We start from the raw sequence: 15,238 nt of genomic DNA on the forward strand, positions 1-15,238 counted from the left end.
GCATTTCATGTTTTCCAGCACTAGGGAACCTTCTCATCAAATCATCTTTACTCATTATGATGTAAATGGATGACAGCCTGGTATTTTCCCCCAAATGAGCCATAAATTAACAGCTAAATGACTCGCCCATCTCCCCCCTCCCACACACACACACCACAGCCCCTGATTAAATCTAGTGTTGTGGCATGGGAAGCTCGAAAGCTCTCCCCGAACCAAATAGTCACATTTATCATTTTTTCTCCCGCTGTCACTCTCCATCTCTGACATTGGGCCAATGTGATGGAATTCCTAGTAATTTTCCATCAGTGAGTGGCACTATACGCTGCTGAATGGGGACTGAGGGTTGCTGGGATTGAAAGGTGAGATTGAAGATGGCCTCTGTTCCCTTTAGACTCCATGTCATTACCGCTGACCAGTCGCCCATTTCTATCTGGCCCTGATCTTCAGCCCTCTGTGAGTGGCAGTATGGCGAAACTGATGCTATTTTCAGGGCCAGCCAGTGATAATGTCACTCCACTTCAAAGAGCAAAGCTGTGCCGTCTCCCTGGAGATTTTGCTCAAAGATGAAATGATCAGAACAGCCCTGACAAGATGTACAATTATTGCTTGGCACCAACAAACAGCACGAAAAATGCAATGAAAAGTTAGGGTTTTGTTTCCTTGAGTGATTGTCAATAATGCAAATCAGCTTCCCTGACCATTTGTGACACTTTTTTTTTTTTAAATTTGCATATAAATTCACGCATTAGTAATCAGTTGCTTTTTATAGTTTAATGAGCACCTTCCATTGTGGTAAAATTTGCTCCGAATAAATGAACTAATCACTGTTTGCATAATTAAATTAACATTTAATCATGAGTTTCGCAGCATTTTTGCTTAAACCCAAGAGTAATCAGTGGCAATTACAAGATTCACGGCTACATACGCTTTATTGTGCATCACATGGTATGATTGATTAATGCATTAGACCTCACTGAAATATAGCCGTCTTGCTCCTGACGCTTACTGTGACAGATTATGAATGCCTCTGATAGCTAAGATCATAATATCAATTTCACACTAGCATATCTATCTTTCTGCCTGTTTAGCTTTGTCATCTCCTTTTTAAAGTTACCAATCCTTTTTCTTCCTCTCTTTCTTCTACCAGATGCTTCCAATACGGGTCCCTACGTCTTTGTTGAAAGCCAAGGAGTCGAAGCCACCATCACTGTGGCGCTCCCATTACAGCTGTTGTGTCTTATGGCTTTTTATTCCTATGTGAAGGTGAATAAGGCTCATGTAGGGATACAAGCCACTAAACACAAAGTGATAAATCGGCCTGAAAGGATTTGTCTGTCGGTCCTTTTCTGAACAACAAATTAAAGTTAGTCAAAGGGTTCAACTTTATTTCCTGTTGTTTTGATGTGCATTTGCTTCAACGGTAAGATCTTATTATTGTGCAATGGCGTATAAATGATTAATGATGTGCCATTTGTTTTTGAGCAAAGTCAGTACTGTTTACTCTAGACTTATTGCCATTAGATCATAGTGTGGAGTTACTGGATGGAAAACTATTTAAAACCAATTAATAGATTTAGGAATTAAAATTCGCATATACACAATGGGGTTCAAAAGTCAGAGCATACTGGAATAGGATTCAAAATCTAATTTAAACTTGGAAAAAAATCAAGAATAAGGATTTTGAGATACTTTACAAGAAATGAGTGAAACAAATAAGCGAGTTTGTGACATTTGAGATGCTAAGATAACTTAATCATCAGGTTTTATTCAACGAACTTAAGCAGAAAAAACTTAAGCAATCTTAAGCAAAAAAAAAAAAAAAAAAGCAAAATACAAGCATTTTTACTAGTGGTCTTCGTTTTGGAGCCCAATATCCACCTTATTTTTCAGATAAGAGATTCGTTGCACAATTGCTTTTGAAGATGACATGTCTTTGTCCGGATCAAAGCTGTCATTCTCCATACTAAAAACAGGTTGCCAACCCTTGATGGCTCTATGATCTTCACATTGTCAATTTAAGTGATTATTAAAAGTGAATTCAAAGGATACAGTGAAGTTCTTGACTGATTAAAATAAAAACACCTTGTACTCTCCATTTCTTATTGCACACTTCACATTGTATTGTGAGAAGTTTTAAGCACACTTTCATTTTGACAGATCCACAGCATGCAATAAGGAAACCACCAGAATGTCAAAGACTTGATGCAAAAAAAATTTAATAACCAAGTTTATACGATGCACTTTGTGATCCACTCATAAGCCTTTAGTAGGCTTTGTATTTTGCTCTTCATCTTTTGCACATTATTAAAATAGAACTTTGACATTTATGCATTGCACTGGAAATAATCAACCTACAATATCATACAATATAAGATACATATAAACATGAAAAAGCACCTTTTGTTCTTGTAAATAGTCATTATTAAAGAACTGGGGGGACATATAGATGATCATGTGTGGGGTTTGTGTATGGTAACATCAGTGCATGGGAAGAATTCTTGAGGGTTTCATGCGCAATAATAGCACCTGAGTTCATATCATATTATAGATGAAATCAAACTAAATACAGTTTTGGAAAAGGCTTTTCCCTTGCCCTCCTCTGAACCGATCAAATTAGGACACGCATAAACCCTTTCTCTTTTTAATTCATCTTAACACAGTATGTTTGTGTATTTTCCTCTAAAACTGAGTACCAGCAATGATTGAATGAGTGTAATTGCTACATGTTCCCTTCAGTTATTAGACATTGTGTTCACATTACACAAGAAATAATTATTATAAAATAACATAGCACCAATTAGTGATGATACAAAAGCTAATACTAATGAGTGTCTCCGCAATACAGTAAAGTAAAAGAGTATGAAGGAGTAATTCTCGGAAGCATATAAAATAAAAATAAAGCACATTGACATGATCCAGACTTAGACTGTATTTTGGTCCTGTTGCTAGGAAAACATCTAAGAACATGTAATGTTAAAGTGTCATGCATTATTTGGAAAACAAATATTCTCAGTTCATTTTCAAGTAAATTCTTTCCCAAAAACCTTTCTTTGTTGTTGCTGAAATAAAGTCTCTTAGAGATAATGCTTCACTATAAAATAGAGAAAATAAATTTGTAACCAACATATTCATCCTATATTCATACATTTTGTTGTTGGTCTTCACATATACGTAAATACACATTTACAAGAGGAATACAATAAAGTGACTAAACGAGGAGTTAAATTATTTCACAGAGGAGGGCCATACAATCCAAGTCTCATGAATACACTGCCTAGTGGATCACTTGATTACTTCCTCATTAATAGCATTCATTTAATCCTTAATTGATTCAGAAGTGTCCTTCCTTAAAGGAATTTTAAAGCTAGTTAGTCTTTGGCCAAACAGCTGGCTGAGGAGGTTGTTCTGTGACTCTGCAGTACGGTATGAGTGAGTTTCTATGGATCTGACCCCTGGCTTGGACCGTGATTTGTTAAATGAATTGTTCATGGTGGAGATCCTGGAAGACGGGGAATGGATGGGTCTCCTAGGAATGTTCTTTTTCCCTTTGCAATCTCCGGTGAAGTGACGTACAGTCTCAACCTTCTTTGGCGAGAAACTATCAACAGAACCTTTCTTCAGGTGAAGGCCCAGATTAGATGACCCTACTTTATGCTTGGGGATAATTTTGTTACTGACTGTGTCATCCTTGACTGATGTAAGCACTGGATAGTCATTGGGAAGTTCATTTTTCCTTTGTCCATCAATATTTTCAAACCTGCTGGGTCTGAACTTCTTTTTGGCCCTTGGGTCAATCCCCAAATTTTCCCTTGCAGTTGGAGACTGCCCTCTCTGAGAGCTGTGAGGGGTCTTAAGATCTCTCCTCTTCTTCTGTTGCTTGCTTGAATCCTTGTCTTCACATGTATTGGAGCTGTTGGTGTGATGTGCAGAATCAGTGGTACTAAGGTTATTTTCAAGACTTTGTTTCATAGTTTCCTCAGATTTGACCACAGTTATGTGCTTAGTCAGAGAAGTAGTCAGCTGTTCACTGTGATGAGTCAGGAAATCTTGTTTATTTTGCTCCTGCGTCGCAGATGAGAGTTCAAAGTCATTACACGACCCTTGCATGCCTTGTTTTGGTATATTTATGTCTGTTTGAGCACACACTTGAAAGGTGCATTGACTTGAGTGCCTTATTTCCCCTTGTTCACTTGCATTTTCAAGACACGATGAAGGGTTTGTCTCCACCGAGTCTTCGTTAAGTTTGGTAATCTCGGAAACTATGATTGTTGGAATGGTGCAACAGTCATCTTCGATTTTAACATCACAAATCTCTGCCAGAGCTCCTTTGTCTGTTGCAATGACGTCCCCGGACTCATCTGCTTGCATTTCGTAAGATGGAGAAGAGCTTTCAGTTTCTTCCTTCGGCTCCGTTGATGGAGGACTCTGTTCCGGAGAGTCTGTTTGCACTATACACTCAATAATATCCCTGGCAGGGAAATCCTCAGCCTCATCTTCAATTTTCACACTGGTATTGTTTGTTTGCGTTGAATGTTCCTCAGTACTGTTCTTTACAGAGTCATCTATGATGGGCAACAGTGATTTGATGCCTTGCATATGTGAAACTGTGACGTCTAAGCTGCTCTCTGTTACTTTCCTTTTTTTGCTTGGTGGTGTGTCAGATTTATCATCTTTTGAATTAAAAGGCTTGCAAGGTCTCACAACTCCTCTGAACTTGAAGATCTTGTTCCCTCCAGTTAGGTGTTTCTCCATGTGACGATCAAACTGTTCCTTTTTTGAAAAAGTGTAGTTGCAGGTACTGCAGATGAACGACTTCTTGATCACGTGCATGACATCAGCACAGAGTTCACAAGTGTATAGTGTGGTGTGCTTTGAGTCTGGCTCATCCGTCTCGTCATGTTCATTTTTAAGGTGGTCTTTAAGCTCTTTTGCCTCTTGGTAGGATACTGGGCATTTGTGGCAAAGATAAATCTTTTGCAAGCTGTGGACCACTAAATGGCGCTGGAGCTTGAAAGGCTTTGGAAACTGCTTGCCACAGTGGTGACAGTCCCTTGAAGGGTCCTTGCAGTTAGGGTGCATCTCAGCATTTTTAGAAGTCTCTGCTTTAGGTAGAACCTCAAGCGTTGTCAGTGCGCAGTGCTTATTTCCACCCCCAATACTCGTTTTAGTCTTCAGAATTGTGGAGGACTCCTCTGGAACCTTTGGGTCTTGTCCATTAACATCAAAAGATGATGTTCTTCTCTCTTCCTTAGATGATGGTTTAACATTGTCTCTTGCAGGTTTGCTGTGCCGATGCTGCATTATTGAAGATATGAAGTTCTTCACAGCATTTTCTTGCATGAAACACCCAGGCATGTTCAAGAGGGAACTCTGAGACTGCCCTCTTCGTGCAAACTGTGTGGCATGCTCACGCAAGTGTTCATTGTACATCCACACATCTGAAATTTCTTTCAAACACATCCCACAAGTCCAAACACCTGCTTTGTTCTTGGCGTGTTTCTCCCTGAGATGGTCCCTAAGCTGTTCCCGGGAGGTAAACTTGCGCTGGACACACATATAGCAAGTTGGGGGAGGTGATGGATTGTGTGAGAGCTTGTGAAAGTCGAGCTCACCTAAGGTGAGAAACCATGTGAAACACACCTTGCATTTGTACTGCTTATCCTTTGGTTTGAGTCCCGGTTCTACGCGTTTCCTACATTTCCGCTCCATAGGCTTTTTGCAAGGTCTTACAGGGTCTTTCAGTTCTGTGCTCGCAATTGTCGCAACCAAAGGAATATCTTTCTCAGGCTCAAAAAAGGGTACAGGAATCTGAATTGTAGAGTCATGGTTTGGTATCTCAATGCTTGGTGAACAAGAGGCATTGTCTTGAACACAGACTAGTTGGAGAGGGCAAGCTGCATCAGGAGCCTCTGGTTTACAATCTTCCTGAGGAACTGATGACACTGTATTTTCTGGCACAGTGAGATCATGTGAATCATCCTGGAGCTCTAAGGATTGTCTAACTGTGCCCTCATTCTCACATAAGAAATCTGTAATGCCAGTTTCTGCATTTTTCTCGTAACCAGCCTGGTGATCCATTAGGGCATCTTTCGAATGACAAGCGCTCTCTATAGAGCCGTTGACTAAGCTTTTGGGAGTCGTCACATGCGTGTCATCATTGTCGATTGATATGGTTTCATATTCACAAGGGTCATTTGTGCCGTTGGTGAACGTGTGTCCCAACTTGTTTTCTTTAGGCTCTGCATACTTGTCAATAAAGGCACCTGTGGGAGGACAGTCCAAAACTAAACAGGACAGTTGTTTTTGCTTTTTTTTGCTTTTACCATAGACCCTTGCACATTTCTTTCTTTTCCTGTCATCATTTCTTGGGAATAATTGAGAAAAAGTATTTTCATCATCAAAGAAAGCCTTAAGATCAGGTCCCATTCCTAAAGTACCAGTAAGCATGTGACTGTCTTCTGTTGGAGAAGATGTGTTCTCACGCTTAATATCCACAGAAGAATCCCCAAGTGGAAAGTGGATATCTTCCTTCTGAACATATTTGGGGTTTTCACAATACTTCACGTCATCGTCAATGTCATATGTGTCACCTTTCATATGCAAATTAGAAGTCTCTGTGGTAGAAATCGTTTCTTCCTTTTGCTCCTCAGTGCTGATAGTTACCATGCTCTTCATTTCCTCTCTCACATTGACTTCATGATAGCTGTGACTGCTACCGGGAATCTGTTTTTCGGGTGACTTAGGAGAGTTTTGTTGCACCATTGTGGGGGAATCTAGAGATATAGCCAGCAAAATATCTGTTTTAAGAGTACTGAGTATTTCATCTGAAAAAGTGTCTTGCTTTACCAATTTTGGGGAAAACATTTCACTGCGTGTGTCCATGGTATTGAGACCGTTGTTTGTACTTTCATTAACAAGAGTTGTCTGATCAGTGTCACCACTTTCTGGTATCTTTGGCATATCAGAATCACTTGGAATCACTTCGAAAATCATATGTGCATCTGTTTTCTGTCCTTGTCCATCTGAGATTTCATTTCTGTTTAAATGTGAACCCATAACATCCATGCTATCTTTCAGTGCTTTTTCTGTTGGGTGTGACGCATTATAAATGGGCTTAGACACTTGACTACTCATATTTACATGTTCAATGGGCGAAATCCCTTCAGTCTTTACGACATGCTTCATGGCTTTGTGTCTTTTAAGTCCAGGATGTGTACGAAAGAACATTGCACATATTTCACACTGAAATTTTCCATGAATTGCATTCTGTGTACCACCCTTTTTAGGTGAGGATTTTGTCTCACTTGGCCTTAGACTCTGTCCTTCATTTTGGACAGATGTGCATGCAAGGCCCACAGATACTGCTTTTTCACAAGTTATCAGAGGTTTCGATGTCTCCTTAACATCTAACATGGTGGACCTCTGCATTGGATCATGCTCATTGGTGATCATCTGATTGTCTATCTTCTCAGAATCTACTTTCTTGAGAAGTGTGAGTTGCAGATCCATGTAATCAGCAGTTTCATGAGTACCATTAACATGAGTACCATTCATGTAACTCTGGTTAAGGTTTGAGACTTGCTCAGAGTCAATTGTAGTGACATCCTCAACATAATTACTGGAGGAAGCTGATACGTTTGAATATTTAATATCATTTTGGATGTTTTCATTTATTGAGTTTTCGACTATATCAAGTCCAATCAGGTGGCCCTGGATATTTGGCTCTGGTTCATTTGCATTATACGGTAGGCTGGATGACAAAGGTTTATCAAGAGCGAAAGCACAGGCATTGAGAATGTAATTGTCTGTGGAGTTTGATTTTACATCAGACTGGTCATTTCCTTTGTTTAAACATTTAGCGGTGAAGTTGTAGTCATTGAAGCATGTTTCACTGTAATTCAGGGGGCTGAGTTTCAAATCATACAGTGCACCTGTATCCTGAGAGCCATCCAATGGCCTAGAATGCAGAGAAGTCTCATCAAAAATTTGTTTTGAGATGATGTCATCAACAGCCAACAGTGTTCCAGAGCTAGAAATTTTACTCTCTGTGATTTTTACTAAATCCTGATGGGGAACAAATGAAGTATCTAGTTCTGGTGTTGCTGAAGTATCGACTGACCCGCCAATATTTCTTTGATCCAAGTTGTCGTCTTCCAGGTCTTGTCTGTTTTCGCTCAGTGCAGGGGTAACTGTGCCTGGTAGTGAACTTTGAATAGAGTTGTGAGAAAACTGTGGTGCATGAGTCACAGTATAAAGTTGAGTACATTGCTCGATGTTCTTCTGTTGATTCTCTTCACATTCTGATTGCACGGGAAATGTCGTATCAGGCATGGCTCTCTCTACACTTTCTGTACAGTCTTGTTCATCTTGAACTACAGGAAGATGTTTAGGAGAAGCCACCCTTTGTGTATTATTTAATTGTGAGTGGGTTGACAAATTGGCTTGACCAAGAGGAGACTTGATGTTTGAAAGGGGTGGTTGGATGTTTGTATCAGAAGTACAGTCTGTTGTTCCACCTGTTTTGTCAGACGCCTGCCTGTTGCCTTTAGAAATTAGTTCTGGCTGTGCAATTACAGCTGAATCATCATCAACACACAGCATGTTTTTGTCTTTTGGTATGGCTGGGTATGTTGAAAAGTGTGAAATTTTGGAGAAGTTGGGACTATTTGTGATATACAATGAGTCTTTTAAGTCAAACTGTGTATCACACTCAGCATTCTCGGTTTGGCTGACAGATGACTCATGGTTGTGTTCACATCTGGAGAGTGAAGACTCAACTGAGTCAATTGCATTTGAGTTCACACAGCATCCAGTTTGTGGACTCTCAGCAAGCTGTTGTTCACTAGCTATTAAATCTTCATTATGAAGTGCGTCATTACTAGTCTCATTTAGACTGGCTTTGGTTTCATTTTCTGACTCTGAAATGCCACTGGTTTTCTCCTCTAGTTTATCTGAAAATGCATTTGTCTCCACTGAGAACTTTGTGAGCTCTGCTTCTGTGTTTCTAAATTCTACATATTCAGACTCAATGTGTTCTGCGTATTCATTGTCTTGTTTTTCATGATCCTCAGGAACCACACACTCTTGATTAGGAGATGACTGGGGTGAAGTAAAACCTGAAGACAAAGAATCTGAGATTACTTCCAGGCTCTTCATCAGATTTTCTGTGTAGATTTCATGTTCAAGCATCTCTTCTGACTTGTCCAAGCACTCATTATTTTCTGTTTTGTCGTCTTGGTGCAGAGGTGAACTGTTTTCTGTGTTCAAATCAGTGAGCACCATGCTGCCCTTTATATCCAAATGTTCATGTCCTGAATCAGTTGGCGTGTTAATAGTAGATGAATGTGTTGGTGTATGAAGACCTTGCTGTCCACACATCAATCCAAATGAGAGTGGACTAGACCATGGTAAGTCAGGTTCTGAGAACAGAGCTGAATTTGGGTCTACTGGTCTGGCAATATCCAGGTTCTCCGAGGAACAGTTTATCTGCAAACTACTGCCCTCATCTTCACTTTCAGGGTCGAGTCTCAGTGGAGAGAATTTGCTCATGGTAAGCTGTTTTGTGAGCTCACTGTCTAATGGTGGTGGGCTGCTGAGCTTGGCTGTTTGCAGCTGACTCTCAAGCTCTGTAACAATTCTCTTTATCTCCAGATCATCAACAGACACGTTGCTGAGATTAGGAGCGTAGTCCGTTAATTTCTCTGACAAAGCAAATGGGACATAGTTAAAATTGGTCTTATTCTCATTTGAGTCAGAGTATTCTTTGTACTGAGAAATCTCATCTGGTAGCACAGGACTAACATTAACCATCTGATTCCAGTCTCTCTGTTCTGAGAATGACGACTCGAAAAGTTCCTTCTTATCTGTTGTGGTTTCCAGAGGACTGAAGCTCTCTTTTACAAGCTGAATTTCTGGATAAAGATTGTTCTCAAAACCTCCCACAGAAAGGTCGCCAAACATTGACGTTGTGTCAAAAGAAAGAGGTGATTTTATAAGACTTTGATCATGTTCCGAAGGATAGGGAATGAGACATTGCACATCCTTTTGAGCTGCATCATGGACTTTTGAAGGCGATAAGCAATCTTTGTCCACAAGTGAAGTGCAAAAAGGTGGGGGTTCAGAGAACAGATAATTTGAGTTTCGGTCGGCTTCTTCACTTGGTGTGTTGTTATTGATGGCTTTCTCAAAAATGGGTACTGAAAATTCAGAACTGTTTGTTCTCTTGTGGGATTTACCCTTTGATGCAACTCCATCTTTTGTGAGCGTAAAAAAATGGCTAGAATCTTTACTGTTTGTCGTTTCCATTGGACTCGGTGATGTGACATTTTTTGGGTAATCTTTTTTGAATGGCTCTTCCGTGGTTGCAAGAATTCCTGCCTCAAAACCATAGTGGTCCTCTTTTCCCTCTATTTCCACTCTGGTGGTTTTGAATCTTGCGAGGCTGACAGTACTTTTAGTCATTGTACGCTCAGATGCAGTCTCTTCAGTCTTACAGATAATGCTTGAACATTTTGAAGTAGTGAATTGGTCCTTTTGCTCAGTGAGTAGTATCTTATCAGTGCTGTACCTTTTTGTGTTTTTTGTGAAGGTCAAAGCAAGTGATGTGCTTGACTCTTTCCGTATCCTTGGTGGGGATTCCTTGTACACATTCTGCTCAAGCGTTTCTTGATCTTTCCTCTGTACCTCTGTTCTTTTCTCAGACTCTGAATCTGTATGATCAATACTTTTTGGGCTACCAATGCTATCGCTACAAATACTTATTGATGTGCTGAGTTCACTGCTTGTGGAAGACCTACTGCTCCGTCTTCGTAGCCTTTTGCGACCAGGGTTGTCTTTCACCAAGGATGGAGAGACATCAAAATCTTTCTTGGGATCAAAGGACTCATTTTTGCTTTGTTTCCATGAACTTTCCCGGCTCTTGTCGGCACAAATCCTCTCCTTACACTCCTTAGTGTACGTGTACTTGCAGCGAATGCTCTGGCTGAGACGTCCCTGACTGGCTATTTTTACAGGCTCACAGTCGTCATCTGAGTCAGAAACGTAATCATATTCTCTGAAAGTAGGGTTCTGCACTGCGGGAGTCACTCTCTCCATCACAAGTGAAAACTGCATGTTTTTACTGCCCTTTACATGAAGTTTGTGCAACTTGTTCTTTTGTTGAACAATTTTGTGAATAAGCGCTTTACTCCAGCTTCCACCACCTGTCCTTTTCCTTTTCCCTTCTGTTGCAATTGGTTTCTGAGCCATTGGACTTTTGTTGGCACAGGTGGATCTGGGACATGTTGTTTTAACTAAAGCTGTGCTGCTTTGCAGGCTTTTAAGCCCACATCTTGCAGAAAAATTGCTTGATAAAAGAAACTTAGAACTGTAATCATTTTTGTGTTCTGTTTGTTCTGACTTTCTTGCTTCCCACTCCATTTGTGTGCAATTTGAGTCCTGTGGCTGGGACTCTGTTGGAGAGACTTCTGCTTTGAGGCCTTCCCTTTGTATCGACTCGTGTTGGCTTTCTTTGTAAGGTATATCTGTGTGTTTGCTGTCTAAACTAAGGCCGTCTGAGTCAAAAGGATATTTGCAATGAGCTTGAGATCTCTCACTGGATGTTGATTCATTGTTAGTTCTACCTTCAAATATTGTGGAGTCTTTGGTAGTCAAAGCCTGTCTGGTTGATGTACATTTAGTAGTGGTGAGGTCATCATCAACAAATGCGTCAATAAAGCTGCTATCAATTTCTGCATTGTCTGACTGATAGCCTAGTCCATTCAAAGCCTCTGTGATAAGGCTGTCCAATTTGGGATCTTCCATTTCTAAATCTGGCAAGGGTGCAGATGGTAGCATCAGTTTCATTGAATCATCTTTTATGTCTCCTTTATTTTCATTATCTGGCACTATTTCCCCATTCTTGTTCAGTCCAAGCAGAGACAGATGCAAATCTGAAGAACTTCGCAAAATTGCATAACTGGATCCAGACGACATGGCTTTTGTGTGGTTCGCCTGAAACTTCCTTATTTCTTCCACCTTTGGCACATCTTTTAAGTCATTTTGTGCAAATGTATGCTGTCCACAGTATTGCTTATGGTCAAGAAAAGAGACAAGGTTATTAAAATTCTGATCACATTGCTTGCATGTCAGAAGCACATCCAGTTGGTCAAGGTTTGCCGAGACTAATGATGTGGCGAGTTGGTGGGCAGAGTATGGAGGTGGGGGGTGGTTTTCTGTTCTGTAGGTCTCCAAACAACCTTTTCCATTGTCCATGTTGGACTTTGAATGCCTGTTGTGTGCCATGAAACTTGCCGTGTTTTCTTTGGCTCTTTCTTGTTTATAGTGCAAGTCTCTGGAAGCTTCTGAATGGTAGAGATGCTGGTTACTGTTCATGTTATTAGATGATATCAATACTTTATCCTGTTGCTGCTGAAAAAACTGAGGGGACAGAACCTTTGAAATTTGGCAGTCATCAGAGTTACTGTTGATAGAGTTTGTAGAGGCTGGAGAGAGTGATGAACACGTACTGCTGGATGCTGGATTTTGAGTGGGTGAACGTGAAGGAGAGTCATATGGTGACACCATCTTCATCCCTAAGGATGCTACATGTAATGGATGGTAGCTAAAGTTTCTTGATGCCACTGGCACTGGGTGGTTAATACCAAAGTATAATGACTTACTATTGGCATCACCCACCTGGCCTTGATTTGTATCCAGCTTATTTGTAAAATGACTCGGTGGAATTGTGTTGCAGCCTTGCTTGACGCTGTCCTGCTTTTGGTTTGAGAACGCATTGTTTTTCTTTTTGTTGAGAAAGTTGTTTGAATCTTTATGGTTGATGTTTTTGTGTGGCTTATTGTCATCGTGCCAGTCGGATTGGCCTATCAAAAAAGTAAGCTGCTGATTGCTCAACTGCCTGGAGAGATCAATCCTATTTTGGTTTGGCACTGCAGTTGTGAAGCGTATCTGCTGCCAAGGCATTCGGCCATTAATGCCAGTGTTTTGTCTTTGTTCTGGTGCAGATTGGTACTGAAAGGGGTAAGGCGTGGAGGTCTGGTCTATGAGTGGTGGTGGAAAGGTTTTGTTTGTGCCCTCCCAGGGGTGTGATACCTTGCCGTGGTGTTTACTGGCACTTTTGTCAAGAGGCCCTGGGCTGATGTGAACACCATTATGTGGGGGGCTAATTACATGTACTTGTGAACTTGAACCTTGTGCAATATTTCTTATATGATGAACACTGCCTTGAATAAGAACTCTTTGGCTGGGAGTGCCATTTTTAAGATGGCAGCCTCTCTTGCCCACTATTGCGAAACCTGTGTCACTGCTGTCTAATGGACTAAAAGACTCAGATTTATCTGAAACACTCTCTGTTAGCCGAGTACTTGATGCTGAGCTCTCGTCATTGCTGGGAACGGAAGATGACATACCATGTGGTGTCTGCATGTACTGGGGTGGTTTATGATGTAACTGGTATGATTGCCTGTCCTCTGCCTGGTCATTACCAAACTGGGCACTAGTTTGCATGGCCTCATGGCCCTCTGAAGAGGATGGATAGGAGAATGAATTATGGGAAACCTGGTTAGAAGCAAGAGAAATATCATTGTAGTCTTGAGGCTGTGTATTCCGATCACTGGGAAAGGAATCAGAGGATGACTCCTCTAACAATGGGTATCCATACTGAAATGGCATAGGCATAAAACTTCCATTGGTCTTGTTCAAGTCCACAAGGTTGTTTGGCTTTTGTGAAGTAAGGGAAAAATTATTTGTGCTTCTGAAAGTCCTATCTGGAGACTGCCACGTGTCCGTTTTACTCAGCTGGAAGTCAGGGAATAAAGTTTCATTGGCAGGTTGTGTACTGTTGCTCTCAATTGGGCTGGGCTTCTTTTGCGGAGTAGAAGGTGGATTCTGGTGAGCAGGTCCTACAGAGGTGGCACCAACAGCCTGTGAGGTATAACTTTGGGAAGTAAGGTTAGGTGAGCCCTCATGGAAGCACCTGAACTGTAGTTCTTCCTGTTGCAGTTCGGCCTCTCGCTCTGGAATACTTGGCACATGGAAGCGGTAGCTGCCTGAGACAGGACCTCTGTTGGACTCGAGCTTCTTTGGAGGTGAGATTTTCTGCTGGGGATAGGCTATCCCAATTGTGGGATTTGAGCGTGGATTAGTAATACTCAATCTGTACAACTGCTGTGGGTTGCCACGCTCTTTCCCTGGCTTTCTACTCTTGTCTCTGTTGCGACTCTTTCCACTTGGCGACTGAGGGCTGTCCTTGCCGCTGGGCCATGTCCTGTTGCTATTGAACGAATGATTCTGCAGTGACTTAAAATCAATCTTTCCAGCCTGCTGTGGGCGAATCACAGCCTCGCGTTGCTGCGTATTGTCCCTCTCTTTTTCTGCAAACTTAGCAATGTTGTTCACAGCCTGTGGCTCCAGACTCCCATTTTGAAAGTGCTCAGGGGACTCTATTAAGCTTTTGTGCTCCACAGCCCTCTTATCCTGTTTTTTGGACTCATTATCCAGCTCTTTGCCAGCCAAGGACTGTTTCGTCTCTTCAGTCATGATGCCAATGTGGCTAGTTCAGCACCCTGGTCCTTATCTGCACAGGCTGTGACATGGACACATTGTGTTTCAGTCAGAATCAACAGACCTGCAGGAACAGAAGCTTGATGTACAGGATTCCCTCTCTCTTATTTCTTCATTTCCCTGATGATGGGATGTTCATGTCATTTTTGTGATCTGAAAATAGAAGAGAAAGGACAATACAATTTTATTCTCACTTTTAAATTTCACATTAAGTAATGTATAGCTTTATTTAATGCTACAGAGAAATAACGTTAACAAAAGTACTATAAAATTCAATCATAAGTAAATGTGAACTGCAATTGCATATGACTCAGGTGGTAAAATTTTGATTTAGTAGCATTGGGATATAAACTGAGACAAGCAATTTCACTTCCCACCTGAAGAGGGCAGAATTGCATTAGTTTATGCATAGCAGATCTCCATCTCATTCACATGTATCAACAAGAATTGCAATTTAAAACCTGAAAGTGTAAACAAAAGATACCACTTCATAAAATATTCAGTTAACATACTTTAAATTGTGTATGACCTTTTTTTGGGTTCTCCAGACATTCCTTATATTCAGGTTTACTTTGGCTAGGAGTGTTTTGGCTGTGGACAGACTATAAGCAGCTGAGAGTTTGGCAGAAAATTATAATTTCTCTGGTCTGAAAATCTGTGCATCCTGTGCTTTTCAACT

General features: G+C 40.9%; 1 protein-coding gene across 1 annotated transcript in view; it reads right to left on the reverse strand.

Annotated features, from left to right (window-relative positions):
- Positions 1-2,095: 2,095 nt before the first annotated feature.
- znf469 (zinc finger protein 469) overlaps positions 2,096-15,238 on the reverse strand; it is a 31,368-nt gene continuing 18,225 nt past the window's right edge. The window contains exon 2 of the mRNA XM_089127496.1: positions 2,096-14,712. Coding sequence (XP_088983622.1) covers positions 3,316-14,535 — 11,220 coding nt within the window. The 5' untranslated portion in view covers positions 14,536-14,712 and the 3' untranslated portion in view covers positions 2,096-3,315. The remainder of the gene's footprint in view (positions 14,713-15,238) is intronic.

The sequence above is a fragment of the Pimephales promelas genome, chromosome 25 (assembly GCF_988280905.1).
Source record: "Pimephales promelas chromosome 25, fPimPro1.hap1.1, whole genome shotgun sequence".
Taxonomy (NCBI): domain Eukaryota; kingdom Metazoa; phylum Chordata; class Actinopteri; order Cypriniformes; family Leuciscidae; genus Pimephales; species Pimephales promelas.